The following is a 13,444-nucleotide window of genomic DNA, read 5'->3' as shown; positions in this document are numbered from 1 at the left end:
CAAAATAGATCTTTGTTCCTTATGGCAACAAAAAGAGTAAAAACATAGTAAAAAAGTACCTAGGATTTTAGCTGTGTATAGATGGGTTGAGTAAAAAAATTACACCTCTAGTTACTGATTATGCATACCCAGTTTGACTCCAAAAACACAGCTCACCTTTACTACTGTTTCCTATGTGACTTAAGTAAACATGACTAAAATTTACAGTTTAGAGAGACTGGAAAACAAACAATTATTTAGTTATTTATTCTTCAATTTGACAGGTAAAAAATGGACCAAGTGGTACTAATGTGAGGGTATTTTCCCTTCTGTCCATCTATTGTCTGACATGATCCTACCTGCAGGAAGCAAGCAGAAAGATGGAAGAGAAATCCAAAAGAGAACAACAGATTTCCAAAGATTCTGGATTTATCTCTAACCTTCATCATCTGCCCCAAAGGATTTTGTGAGCCTAAATAATTCACTGAACCACGGGTGCTGTAGATCAGCATTTTTTTTTCTTTTTTGCCTTTTTTTGTGGGAAGGGGAAAATTTAGACCACCTAAAACCATACTTCAGCTCAAATTTTCACTGCAGAACACCAACCCCCCTCAAAAAAGGTTTCTCCAGTTAATACAACCAGAAGTTCTAAGTTATCACCTTTAAACAAATAGTTGGCATGAATTAATCACAAAAAGTTTTTAAGAATATGTTCCATATTTCAGTCTGCATAGTAGACATTGAGATTTTTTTTTTAATGTGTAAACTCTTTTCCATACCAGTAGCAGAACTCCACCCCTGTATTTGTCATAAGCAAGTATAAGACTTTGTATACATGGAATAAAATACTTCTTTCTGCACATTAGTTTCATTTCTCACATGATAATTCATTCAGTGCTAGTATCCACCATTATAAGGTGTTTTATAAGGCAATTAAGCTAATTATCCTCCCGTCTTCCACAATACATGTGGTTTTAGAACTCACATTGCATTTTAGCATATCTAGAGGTGCACGGACTGTTCCTATCATATTCAGTCTTGATCCCATCCACAACTACAGAGCAGTTAGACTTTTCAAGTATTTGCTAAGTCACTGTGATATTAAGGGACTTGAATTATAAAAACTCAATAAAATGTTACCAGAGCCATGGATTAGCTACAATCCCAAAGGAGACTACTTGAGTCTAAATTACATGATTACAATTGTTGTCCCACTCCACACGCACAAGAGATTAGAGTTATGTTGTAATTTTCCCTCATTTTATTTGTTTTCTATTACTTTTCAAACAAAAGGCATAAATTTATCAGCATCAAATCACAAGGGAAAATTATTTTCCTCTTACTTGGGGAACTGTCTAATTGGAAAGCTGGAATAACATTGCTGCCCAGCAATTGGTCTGAGGCCAGGCACCATCAGGGCACAAGGGAAATTAAAACCCACAGTGAGACCATCATCCTAAGACGGCTATGCTGGAATTCTTCATGAGGAAAATCCTCCTTTATTTGGCAATAGTACTATTATAAATTTATTCACAAGTAATAACTGATTGTTTAATGCATTACCTTGGGAGAACTTTTTGTTTCTAGATGATGAAATCTTAGGAAAATATGTATAAGTTGGAATGATGCATAAGAGGGGAGCTATATCTTATGAGAAAAACTTGTGGCTTTTCAAAAGTATTTTGCATTGATTGCAAGACAAAGAGAAATCTCCTTCATTTATTCTCAAGGCCTTTTATGTTGGGGGAAAAAAATCAATTTCTTACAAAAATATGCATAATGAAGGCTACGAATACAGATACCTTTTACATAGAATATGAAAGCTTTTTTAATCAACAGGTATTTTTCAGAAGCAAATTGTTAGTACTTTTCTTAACTGCAGTTAAGTTTTCTTAAAGGAAGGACATCATAATAAGCATGGGGTGACAAAGTAGCTTCAGAATGAATATGTAAAATATTGCAGTGTCTGAAGGGGAATTGGGCTCAGTAACTGTCAGATTACAGATGTGTGAAAAAAAATATAACTTCACACTATTACCTGAAACATAAAAACACTTCAGTCCTATAAATCAAGGACAACTAAATTTAATTGCAGCACCAGATAATTGTGTTTCTCACCTGTACCCGGGACAGCCCCAACAAGGCAGTTGCAACTCGAACGCTGCTGCTCTGCAGAGTCCCAGTCATCAATCTCCTTTCATACTCAACAGCTGACATCTGCTGCTGTGCAGCCAGAGCCAGGGCCCTCTCTCTTGACTCATTGATCAATGGAATCTTCAGATTCTCCTCCAGAGTCTCACCAAGTCCACATTTAAAATATAAAACTGTCTGTGCTGTGCTTTCATCTGTTAAAAAACCCAAAGAAATGAAAGAGTAAAACAAAACCACACACCACATTTATCAGCAGCTGGTGGAACTGCAGAGAGTATTTAGAATTTCTAATCTCCAAAGAAAATAAGAATACAAAATTCCTTCAAAGTTTAGTTCCATGCTATTAACCTAGTGCATGCCCTTTATTACCTATAATACCTTATTTTTCAACAAAATAGGGATGTAAGAAGTAGCAGACTGAAATGCAATCCAAAATTTAGCTAATAGGGCTAAGAAATAGCTACTAAATTAGCTAACAAAAATATCCCAGACTATAGTGTTACTACCATTATGACAGTATTAAAAGTTTACCCAAAGTCTTTCTGCTACCTACACAACAAAGCCATGCTTTTACCCCTCTAGAGGATGTTTCATCTCCTCTAAAAGAAACCACCAGAAATTATTTCAAGCAGCACTTGTCAATTATTTCAAGTTTCAAGTCCTACACTGTTTCTGAAATAGCACTGACAGGAGTTTATCCCTCACTGTTTAAGGACAAAAGCATTGGAATATCACATCACTGCACAAAAAACTCATGTTTTAAAGCTAGAAAAATTCTAGATAAAGATGATTTGTCCTGGTTCATATGGCGAGCAACCTATATATAGAAGGAGGAAATAAGAAAAATTATGAAAAAATATTTGTGTAGACTATGTTAAAAACAATACAAGATGAAGATCACCAACAACCAGCTGATGCTCTGAAGGGAATGGACTGGAATACATTAGAAGAAATATTGCATATATTCATTATAATGTATGTTTTACACTTCACTATAAACAAGTATTTCTTTTTTTACCACATATATTTAATAATTTTAAGAAAAATCCATAGAAATAAAAGAATATTTTAAAAAATATTTGCTCTATTTTACTTTTCTCCCTTCTATTCACTGTACCTTCTGAGGTAGCACGCAAAACATTTGGACTATCCAAGGCAGGCAATTCTGAAGCCAGAGGTAAATCACCTATTCCCTCAATCAGGTATACAAACTCTCCAATCTGAAACACAAGGACACACATCCACACACTTCAGAGTGCAATTCATGCAGAAGAGACAGCAAAGTATTACAACAGCTAAGATATCCTACTAGCATCTACGATCTGACCTGAGCAATAATTTACATATTCAGGAGAACTGTTTTTTTTAAACTATGCCTAAATATAAGAAAATTACTATTTCAAGCCATGATGTGATAATAAAGTCACTTTAATTGATAATATTAAATCTGAAAAGTCAAAAAATTTCAAAAATCAGATTTCTTTCTCCGCATATAATTTAACTAAACAAGGGTATCCTGACCCATAAATACAGCAAAATTTTGAATACTAAATATCTACTACAGTTACATAAAATTAAACACGTTCATGAGCAACCTTCAGTGCTCTTCATCATTTCAATTTTTTTTAATGTTTGCAATAGTTTTGAGGCAGAAACATTTCTCTAGAAATCAAAAAAAAATTGAAGTCAAGGCAGGTTAGCATCATGTAAAAATTCTCCTTTAAAAAAAGTTAGTAAATCTTAATTATTGCATTAAAAAATGTAAAATCTACAGAACAGAAGCTTGAAAGTAAATATAAACATAACCTAGAACAAAGAAAGACATTTTTCACAGAGAAAAGGATAACTTAACTAGTAGGGAAATAACAGTTTGGATTATAGATGGGCTAAAAGAGTAGGGTGCAAATGAAAGACAGAAGAGTATTTTTGAAGAAAATAAAACTCACTGAAAGTACTCCAAATTTAAATCCACAATCAGAATGGCCCAAATTAAAAAGACATCTAAGCTAGGTACCATACACCTTTCTGAACTAGGCAAGAGATTTAACATATATTCTGCATATATTGCTTTGATAATTTCTTTGCGTTTGCCACAAGTTTTTTTCAGACAATTTTAGCTTTTACTGATTGCAAGATAAAGAATTAAATGCCTCTGCAACAACTGATATAATTTGAACATTCTATTGCTCTTTATTTCCATAAAACATGTTCTGTAAAACTCTGCCCTAAAAACATATATTCTGTCTTTTATACTTCATTCCAGATATTAAGGAAATAATTTATTTAAATAATTTAGTGCATCTGCCAATTAACACAATGTTTTCCTTTTAATACTGCTCAATAGCATAAGGAAACCCTGGTTTTCCCTTTGCCTTCATTTGTAGTTTTATCAGCTATTTATGTTAAGGCTGAAAACACTACAATTACATTTCTGACCCAGCAGAAGGAAAGCTATTCAACTTTGATGGTATTTTTTCCCCTTCCTTGATTCAAGAGCTCACACAAATCTTCCTTGAGAAGGATTAAAGAAACCTCCAGCAAAATTGGATTCTCACACACAAACAGCCACTCCTGGGAACCAATTTAAACAGGAATTATTCCTGTTTGACACAGTGATTTGGCTCCATAAGGGCCCTTAACAAGCTCACAGCACACACAACTGATTTTAGGAAGGTGCTGGTTGCTGGGATGCTATTCTGCTATCAGCTACTTTTCCTGCCCTTGCTGAAATCAATATGTTTATAGGAAGGAACAAAATTCCCCAATTTCCTCTGTGCTTTGAAGAATTCTGGGATTTTGATCTCCACAGAATGCAAATCCTGTTTTTTTTCCGCTGAGCTTTTTTCCTGATGCTTTGGAACAGAATGGATATTTCACTGAACTTCAAGAGTTTAGTTTGTATGCCCATGGTTTTAATGATTTATATTTCCATTTTCCATCAGCTGCAAACAGGACAGCATCAGCATTGTGCAGGGTTTACTGTTAATGAAAATAGTTAATAAAAGAGCTGTTGAACTTTCTATACAATCCCATTGCTATCTGATGTTTCAAAAGAATACTAGGAGTTTGTAGTTGCCTGAGCAAGACAGTAAGTAAAAGCAACAGATAGCAAAGTGTTCTTTCAATAAACAATTTACTTTTATACTAGACACTTAGCTGTAACAGTCTGGACTGACACTCTTAAACTATGATATAATAAAGTATTATCATTAAAAATTCCGTGTTGTTCACATTTAAATTACCTCCCTGAAACAAGGATATATTTTTTAAAAAGCAACACAGTTATGTTTAACAATATTTAATATCTTCTATGAAATGATCTATGCTAAAAAACTGAAAAATTTCTGTTTCAATTTTTCTTAAAGAACAATGAAATGCTAAAACAAATCATTGAGAAATGTGCTAAATGGCTTGTGCTGTTATTTCAAGCCTTAGGAAAGTTAACATAAAGACTATTTCAAAATAAGGAACATCCTTGAGGTCAGAAGCCTTAAATCAGTGTATCCTCTTGCTGATATATCAAATAAATAGCTGCTGCAGTGATGGATAGGATTCTCAATCAGATTCAAGTACAGTGATTTAAATCTCAATACTTTCTTCACTGATTGTAATGAAGGAGCAGATCTACTCTGACTACTGTTTTGGTCTATTTGTAGGGTAGGAAAAAAAAGGTAGGAAAGGTAGGTAGGAAAAAAATACCCACAGAAATGCTTAATTAAATTATTTATTAGATTTTATATACAGCACAAGTCCATATTTGAATGATACAAGACTCCTCATTGTGTAAAGTCATTTGATCATCATACAGCATGGTGGCTGAACTTCTTTGTCAGTTAGACAATGGTATGACTCAAATATTGCAGCCATATACAAAATATTTAAGAAAGCCAAATTCTTCCTGTGCCATTATTATACTGACCTAAAATCCGGTTAGCTATTTGCAGTTTCATCTTTTCCTGGGAGATTTAATAAAATTCCTCACAAATTATGCATTTAAGTAGATTGAGGTAATTTTTCTAACTTGAAGTTCTGCATATTAAAAATTTTGCCCTTTGAGAAGCCTTTAAATGCATCACACCTACTCAGCTAAGCTGGAAGAACCAGGTAACCCAGAAAAAGTTACCATACAGGACTTAACAGCAGCTTCTCTGAGGCATTAATGCTTCCTGCTGTGGAAAGGTCAACTAAGCCTTCGTTAAGAACAGTGGCAAGTAGCCAGGTGTCTAAATTTGTTTCTACATCACCACTGGAGGCAACACTGGGGCTGTCAGAAATGTACTTTTCCCTTTCCACCTGAGCTACGACCATCCTACAGCTCTGACCACATCACTTAGATTAACACTCTTTCCTTAACATGTCTATATTTCCCTTCTCTTCACTATATTGCTTAGCTTTCAGGCCCTATTCCTTGTGTAGCATGAGTCTACTCTTCTCAGCCAGGGTGTGAATTTCTGCTTCTAATAAAGACACAACAAACAGGTAAATCGTCAATAGCAGAGCTTTAAAGGGTATTAAATAATAACAGGCAAAAGGAGATTCTTCTCAGATTTACTCCCAGAGAGCAGTAGGCCAGGTTTTTCCTTGTCTAGAGACTGCATCTAGATATTTCATGGAATTAAACTGATGGACCTAAAATTCCTTTATGTATGTACAACTGTTGATGTGTATTTCTTCCCTAATAATTTCTCTCTTCAAATGATGCTGAGCACTGGATTGGTTTTCCACTGAACCATCCACAAAGATTGCTAACCTCTGACATGGGGATTCTTTGTGGGCGATTCCCTGCTGTCAATATGGTGTGAGCTCACTATTTCAATGTTGTGGGCGATTCCCTGCTGTCAATATGGTGTGAGCTCACTATTTCAATGTATATTCAACAGAAATTCCCCTTCTATCTCAGCTGATTTTCAAGAAAATCAAGAGAACTGTACACTCTTTAAATGTCCAGTCATATGGTTTGTTTTCTTTTAAAATAGCCAGTATTTTCAAATACTGGACAGAGTCAGAAAGGCAGACTTGAGCATCATTATATCAGTCTTATTTTCCTTTATGAACAAGATAAAATATCAAGCTGGCCATGTGGCATAGTCAAGTCATGTTTAAGCAATAAAAAATCCCATCAAACACACAAACACCAGACACTAACAGAAATTCCATATTCTATAGAAGTAAAAATATGGAAGCTGAGAATGTGCAGGAGAAAAAGTCATTTCGTTTTAGATGCATTGTTACAAATCATCAAAACATGGCAGAGAGAAAGGAAGAGGCACATAATTGGACAGAGGGGAAGCTGAACCACAGAGGCATTGCTAGCAAAGTAAGAAGCAGAATCGAAGCCTTGAGATCAGCTACACATAAAAGAAGATTACAGAAACAACAGGGTTTTGAAAAACATTGACAGCCAGAGACAAAACACAGCAGACAAGTTAAAGAGGTGAAAAGATGGACTAAACACAAGGAAATAAGATTGCGACCACTGAGATAAAGGATTACAGGAACATCAAAAAGCTGGATTGCAAGATTTGAAGTTCTGAAATTTGATCAAAATCAGATCTTGGTGATTTGATTGAATTTCAATTAAGTATATAGGGCAACATCCAGGCTACATGAGTCAAGAGAGACTGAAAGGTTGTTGGAGTCAGTATTCATGTACAGTCTTTCCTGAATGGAACTCTCATTGAGCGAAAAAGTTAAAAAACAGACAGCAAGGAAAATTATTATTCTACTTTGACAGCATACCCTAAATACAGAAATGAATACATGGAGAAGTACAGAACAGTAAAGTCTTTATCCATTCCCTGCCTATGCATTACTCTTGCACCCACGTCAAGAAAAATTATTTCAATTTCTTTTCTTTTCTGAAGCTCAGATGCCTAGAAAAGCCACCAAAATAACATTCCCTGCAGTATTATTTTTTATTACTTAGTGGTTTTAAAGTAAAAAGTTGCCTGCAGCATTTCATATAATTCTAGTTATGTGTAAAAGGACAGTAAATAGTTGCCCTTGATCAGGACCTCCCTTTTCACAGCACTCCTCTCATTTACCCTATTCATGCACAATTGTCAAAAGTCCTGGTTCTTACCTGACATGATAAACACAGAACACACACTTTATTCTTACCTGTTCATTAACCAGAATGACAGTGCAGTAACGCTTTTCCTGATAAAAGGGAAGGAAGTGAATATCTAAGGCTGCAGAACCTTTCCCTTTCAAGAACAGTTTTTCTGTTGGACTGAAGAACTCATGCAGGAGGCCAGATTGATCAGCTGTTAAAATAAATTTAACTGGATGTAAACATAAAAGAGCACAGGCTGTAAAATAAAGTAGTTGCATGAGTTTGAAAAAAAGGTACTGTATACAGCCTCCTGTAGCAATCGGTATTTAAGGCACACCTGTAATCAATAATCACTATTTACAGTTAGAGTTGTGTAGATGTACTGTAATACTGCATACTATATTATTTAAATGTATTTTGCTAATTACCTGTGCTCTTATTCTGTACACTGAAACAAAACTGGGGAAAACAGAGAGTTCCCACCATTAAAAATTCCCTAAGGAGGTACAGCCTCCAAGAAAAAGTCTACTCACATCAGAAGGAAAAGTATAATTTACTGCTATTTGAACAAAGAATCTTGCTCTCAGAGCAACTATGTCTGAAATCTTCTAGAATAGGCAAAATCTAAATACTGGCAATACTGGCTTTTTTTTTCCACTGCTTTTACAAAAGCATTAGGCTGGGAAAGAATCTTATGGTTGGATCTGGCAGGCTCTGAAACTTTCTCACTGTGTGTTTTTCATCTGTCTGCTAAGCACATTTAGACATTGACCCTCAGGCTTTTCTGGCTGCCTTTCTAGGCAGGACAGCAGACCTAAGAATATATGTGAAAGTGAAAGCAACAGAAATGAGTGAGATCACATAAGAAAATTATGCCAAATTCTGGCCAAATAGATAGAACAGGGATGGGACACCTACAACTTCTCTGAGTAACCTTCCCCAGTGCAGGGCACCACTCTCACAGTAAGAATTTCTTCCTCATATCTAATCTAAACCTGCCTTCCTTCAGGATAAAGATATCACCTCTTGTTCTATCCCTACACACCCTTGTAAAAAGTCCCTCTCTTGTAACTCCTCCAGGTACTGGAAAGCCACTCTGGAACCTTCACTTCTCCAGGCTGAATTTTTTGACTGTGAGGCACAATTTGAGGCCAACATTTTATGAAAACTAAAAATAATAGTTACTGAGCATTTCCATATATAATATTTATTGAACATATTCAGATATCAAAATCTTTCTTCCATAGATAATCTAATTTCTACTGTAGTAAGACATAAGGTATTGCAAAGGTACTTACAGCTAGTGTCTTTCTTTGAGTCTTCAGGCAGTGCAGAAATTTTTGAGCTTAATACGCTATTTTCAGAACTAAAAGGAAAAAAAATTAAAACAGTATTCTAAAGCTGGACATTTTTATTACCAATAGATAGCTTAGTTCCCCTTTTTATGAATAAACACCAGAAAAGCAAATGTTATCAACACAAAAAAAAAAACCCCACCAAAATAGACCACTACATTTTTGAACCACTTTCTAATCAATAATATTAAAAATCTGCCTATCCACTTGAGGTGGCTACAAAAATGTTAGTTAATATAGGTATATTAATATAGGTATATATTTAATATATAGTTAATATAGGTATATTAACTAACATTGCAGTTAATCATTCAATAGAAACCTAACTTAATCAAGGCTTTGTCTAAGAAAGGAGAAAGGGATGAATCTTAACCTAATCACCTGAACTCTGCTCTTTACAATATAGCTGTTCAAGTGTATTTGAAAAGGACAGATATATTCAAAAAAAACCAGCTTCAAATAAAATCTTCTTTGAACTTCCATCCTCCCAAAGCAAACTGTGCTCCTGACCGTCCTATTTTCTTAATGTGACTCTATGTAGTTTTCTATTCTTCTTCACAAGTAATTCCCACCATTGCTGACAGGTGTTAAGATTGTGCAGTTACACTTTTGGAAGAAGAATTTTGCTTAATTTACAACATGCACAGAGCTCGAAGTTGCTGAAAACAATATTGTAATGTATCAAAAAATGCTGCGAGTTTCAGCTCAAAACTCTAATTTTAAATTATCCACACATAAAGGTTATTCCTCCTGGCAGTAAAATTTGATGAACCAGCACACAGCAAACTATTACTACATACAATGTTTGATGTTGGATCTCTCTTAAAATAAATAGTTAATCTTGCTGGGCTAAGAAAAAATCACAGCCCTAAAGAAACGGATGTGCAAAGCTCTCAGAATGTGTTACCCTGGAGATTTGTTTAATACCAATACTTAAAGATCATTTTTCAGAAAGGAAAATGATCTCTGAGTACATGCATACAACATACTATTTATACTATACTTTACAAATAAGTATCTCACATTAAAAAAAATGTGAAAAATGTAATGTATTTTTTGTACAGTTCTTACTATTTTTTCATACAGCTGTTGAGCCATTTGTTACTTTTACAGTGATTCTTCTGCTGTAGTCTCTGTTTTTGCAAGCATGACTTGGCATTCTCATTCAAAGATAAAGCATTGAAAGAAATGATGTTTTATATAAAATTAGTAAGAATACTACAAAAAAATGCATTACATTTTTTCACTGGTGAGAATTATACATTTACTAAGTCTTATTTTCAGATCTGAACAACTGAGAAACTCATTAGACTGATTTAACATGGTATTGAACTTCTCTCAATATCAATTTTTTTCTTACTTCAGTGAACAAAGCTCTTGCAGGTAAGTGATGGGAAAAGAAAACAAACCTATGTTGTGGAAGACATGAACATTGTGTCTCATTCTTCCATAACAAAAAGAAATAGCATCTTGCTCAATAATAAAACTGAAAGGAATAAAGTTCAAAAGGTATAAGAAGCTTGGTTATGTTCAAAGTCTGGTTCAATACATCCTCTTTCAATACACATAGAAATAAGGAAAAGGATTAGGAAGAAGAGCTTAAAGCTGCCATAAAATAAGTCTACACAGCCTGTTCACTGCACCTGAGTCAGGCAAATCCCTGGGATCAACAGAGAATGCAGAATGAACGGCTCAAAAGCAGCCCTGAGGAGGAGGATTTGGGTGTATTGGTAAATGAAAGATTACAGATGAGCTGGCCATGTCCACTTGCAGCCCAGAGAGCCAAAAGTGTCCTGGCTGCATCCGGAGCCCCGTGGGCAGCAGGGCAGGGAGGGGACTCTGGTGAGACCCCACCTGCAGAGCTGCCTCCAGCTCTGGGGTGCCCAGCACAAGAAAGACAGAAGCTGCTGCAGGAGGGCCAGAGAAGGGGTAAGAGTTCTGGAGCAGTTCTCCTACAAAGATATCCTGGAGGAGATAAGGCTCCAGGAAGACCACACTGTGGTCTTTCAATATTTAAGGCCAGGGCAGAGGGAGCTGGGGACTGGGGGGGAAACAAGAGCAGCTCATAAGAGAGAGAGAGATAGAGAGAGAGAGAGAGAGAGAGAGATTAAGCAACTTCTCCAACCACCCCTCATTTGGTTTGGGGGTTTTTGCTGACATAATAAGACAATTTTACTGTTCATTAAATTAACAAAAAGTTCAAGATTATGTTACAGGTGAGGATGGGTTAATGAGGGCACCTTTGAGTTGCCTGGTTGAGGTCTGAATACTTCAAATTCATTCTTTCTGTGGTTATTCTAACCAGTTCAGATTAAAATCACAGCCTGGATAGGAAGGGACCTTAAAGATCAGGTAATTACAACCTACTTCCATACTTTTGCACTAGTAAAAGTCTAGTACCTGCTACCTGACTTGTCAGATACCAGTTCCAAATAACAGCACAAAGCTACTGGGCTTGCCATGTTATCAGGTGTGCCAAGAACCCAGATCAAAAGGAAAATCATCTCTGCAGTCAACACAGAGAGTGTGCATACATCATCACTGTATATGAGCTATCCATTTGTCATGGTGTGACTTTACTCTTCATGCCAGGCTCCAAACAGCCAATAACTCTGTTTTCCATCCAACAAATGCTCAGAAAAAAAAAATACTTTCCTGTATGTATTTGGAGAAAAATTTACTAGCTTATTTACTAGCTTTATTTTTCCTAGCTCCAGATTTTATATATTACCAAGGAGGTAAAAAAAAAAGTGCCAGACACCATAAGGAAGTCTTAAATTCACAGAGCAGCATCTTAATCAATTAACTTCATGATGTTTAGTAAGCAAAGATCTTATTAGAGAGAAGAGATACGACAAACTGCCTAGAAGTGCATTGAAAATACTGAAAAATTTGAACACAAAATTCACATCTAAGATACTCACCAGTTTCCATACTCTGTAGAACAATTTGTGATCTCAGAACAAAGGGTAGGATAGAAACTAAAACAGGAGCTGCCCAAAATAGGTACTAAGGCTTAGAGGAGCTAGATTTCTTTGATATAAAATATTACCCAGAATTGCAATGACTCCTGATACCATATTTGTAAACTGTATTCATTGAAACAACAGGTATTAAAGCTGTTCCTCAAATTACAAAGATACACCATTTTTAGATCCTATTTTTTTCTTTATTCTTCCAGTAAGTAAATACAGGTATTCTGCATAGCATAACTCTTTCCTTGGCACATGAAACAGCTTAGAACAAAAAAGTGTAAGAATACAATTCAGAAAATTGAAATTGTTTGGAATTCCTGACATTATCTCCAGTTTTAAAAAAGGAGTAATTAATTTAACAATAAGAAGCTATACACAGTGCAGAACTTGATTTGAAATTCATAAATTATTTTTTTCCCTTTTTTGGTTTAGATTATATTTTTTAATGTAAAAATATTTATCAAAATTCACAGCTTGTTTTGCAAATCCATCTGTGCAATCGTGATCCAGCCCTATGGACACTACTGCATATGATAATCTGCTTAGTCATGGTCTTAGAATAGGACTATTAGTGAAACATTGCTATATCTTTACCACTTTCTAGTTTTGCAGTAGGAAATTTATGAAGGAAAAGTTAGCTATTAAATGTAACCTTGAACTTTTACAGTCATTTGATACTTTTTTTTTTTAATGGACATCATTTAAAAATACCAACATGCTTGAAAGCTATGGGTAGTTTTACATTACACAGAATTTCTGGGCCATGTGGTGTGCTTCTCTCCACCTAGTTTTCCTTCTACCACAGGGAGCAGACCAAGCTGGCACACAGATGTAGACCAGAAAGACAATAATTAAAGTGTCAAGGGCTGGGAAAAGCACATAGAAGTGGATAACTTGAAAAAGTCTTGTCCCAGTGTACTTGAAACTAT

General features: G+C 35.3%; 1 protein-coding gene across 7 annotated transcripts in view; it reads right to left on the bottom strand.

Annotated features, from left to right (window-relative positions):
- CFAP47 (cilia and flagella associated protein 47) overlaps nt 1-13,444 on the bottom strand; it is a 260,862-nt gene that overhangs the window by 156,892 nt on the left and 90,526 nt on the right. For all 7 annotated transcript variants that reach the window (XR_010355419.1, XM_064407367.1, XM_064407368.1 and 4 more), the window contains exons 41-44: nt 9,484-9,551; nt 8,251-8,396; nt 3,248-3,350; nt 2,098-2,324 (exon numbers count right to left, since the gene is read on the bottom strand). Coding sequence is in view for 6 of the 7 variants with exons in the window: in XM_064407367.1 (XP_064263437.1) it covers nt 2,098-2,324; nt 3,248-3,350; nt 8,251-8,396; nt 9,484-9,551 (544 nt within the window). In the remaining variant the exon portion in view is untranslated. The remainder of the gene's footprint in view (nt 1-2,097; nt 2,325-3,247; nt 3,351-8,250; nt 8,397-9,483; nt 9,552-13,444) is intronic.

The sequence above is a fragment of the Passer domesticus genome, chromosome 2 (assembly GCF_036417665.1).
Source record: "Passer domesticus isolate bPasDom1 chromosome 2, bPasDom1.hap1, whole genome shotgun sequence".
In the NCBI taxonomy this organism is placed as follows: Eukaryota; Metazoa; Chordata; class Aves; order Passeriformes; family Passeridae; genus Passer; species Passer domesticus.
This window is presented reverse-complemented; position numbering and strand designations above follow the sequence as displayed.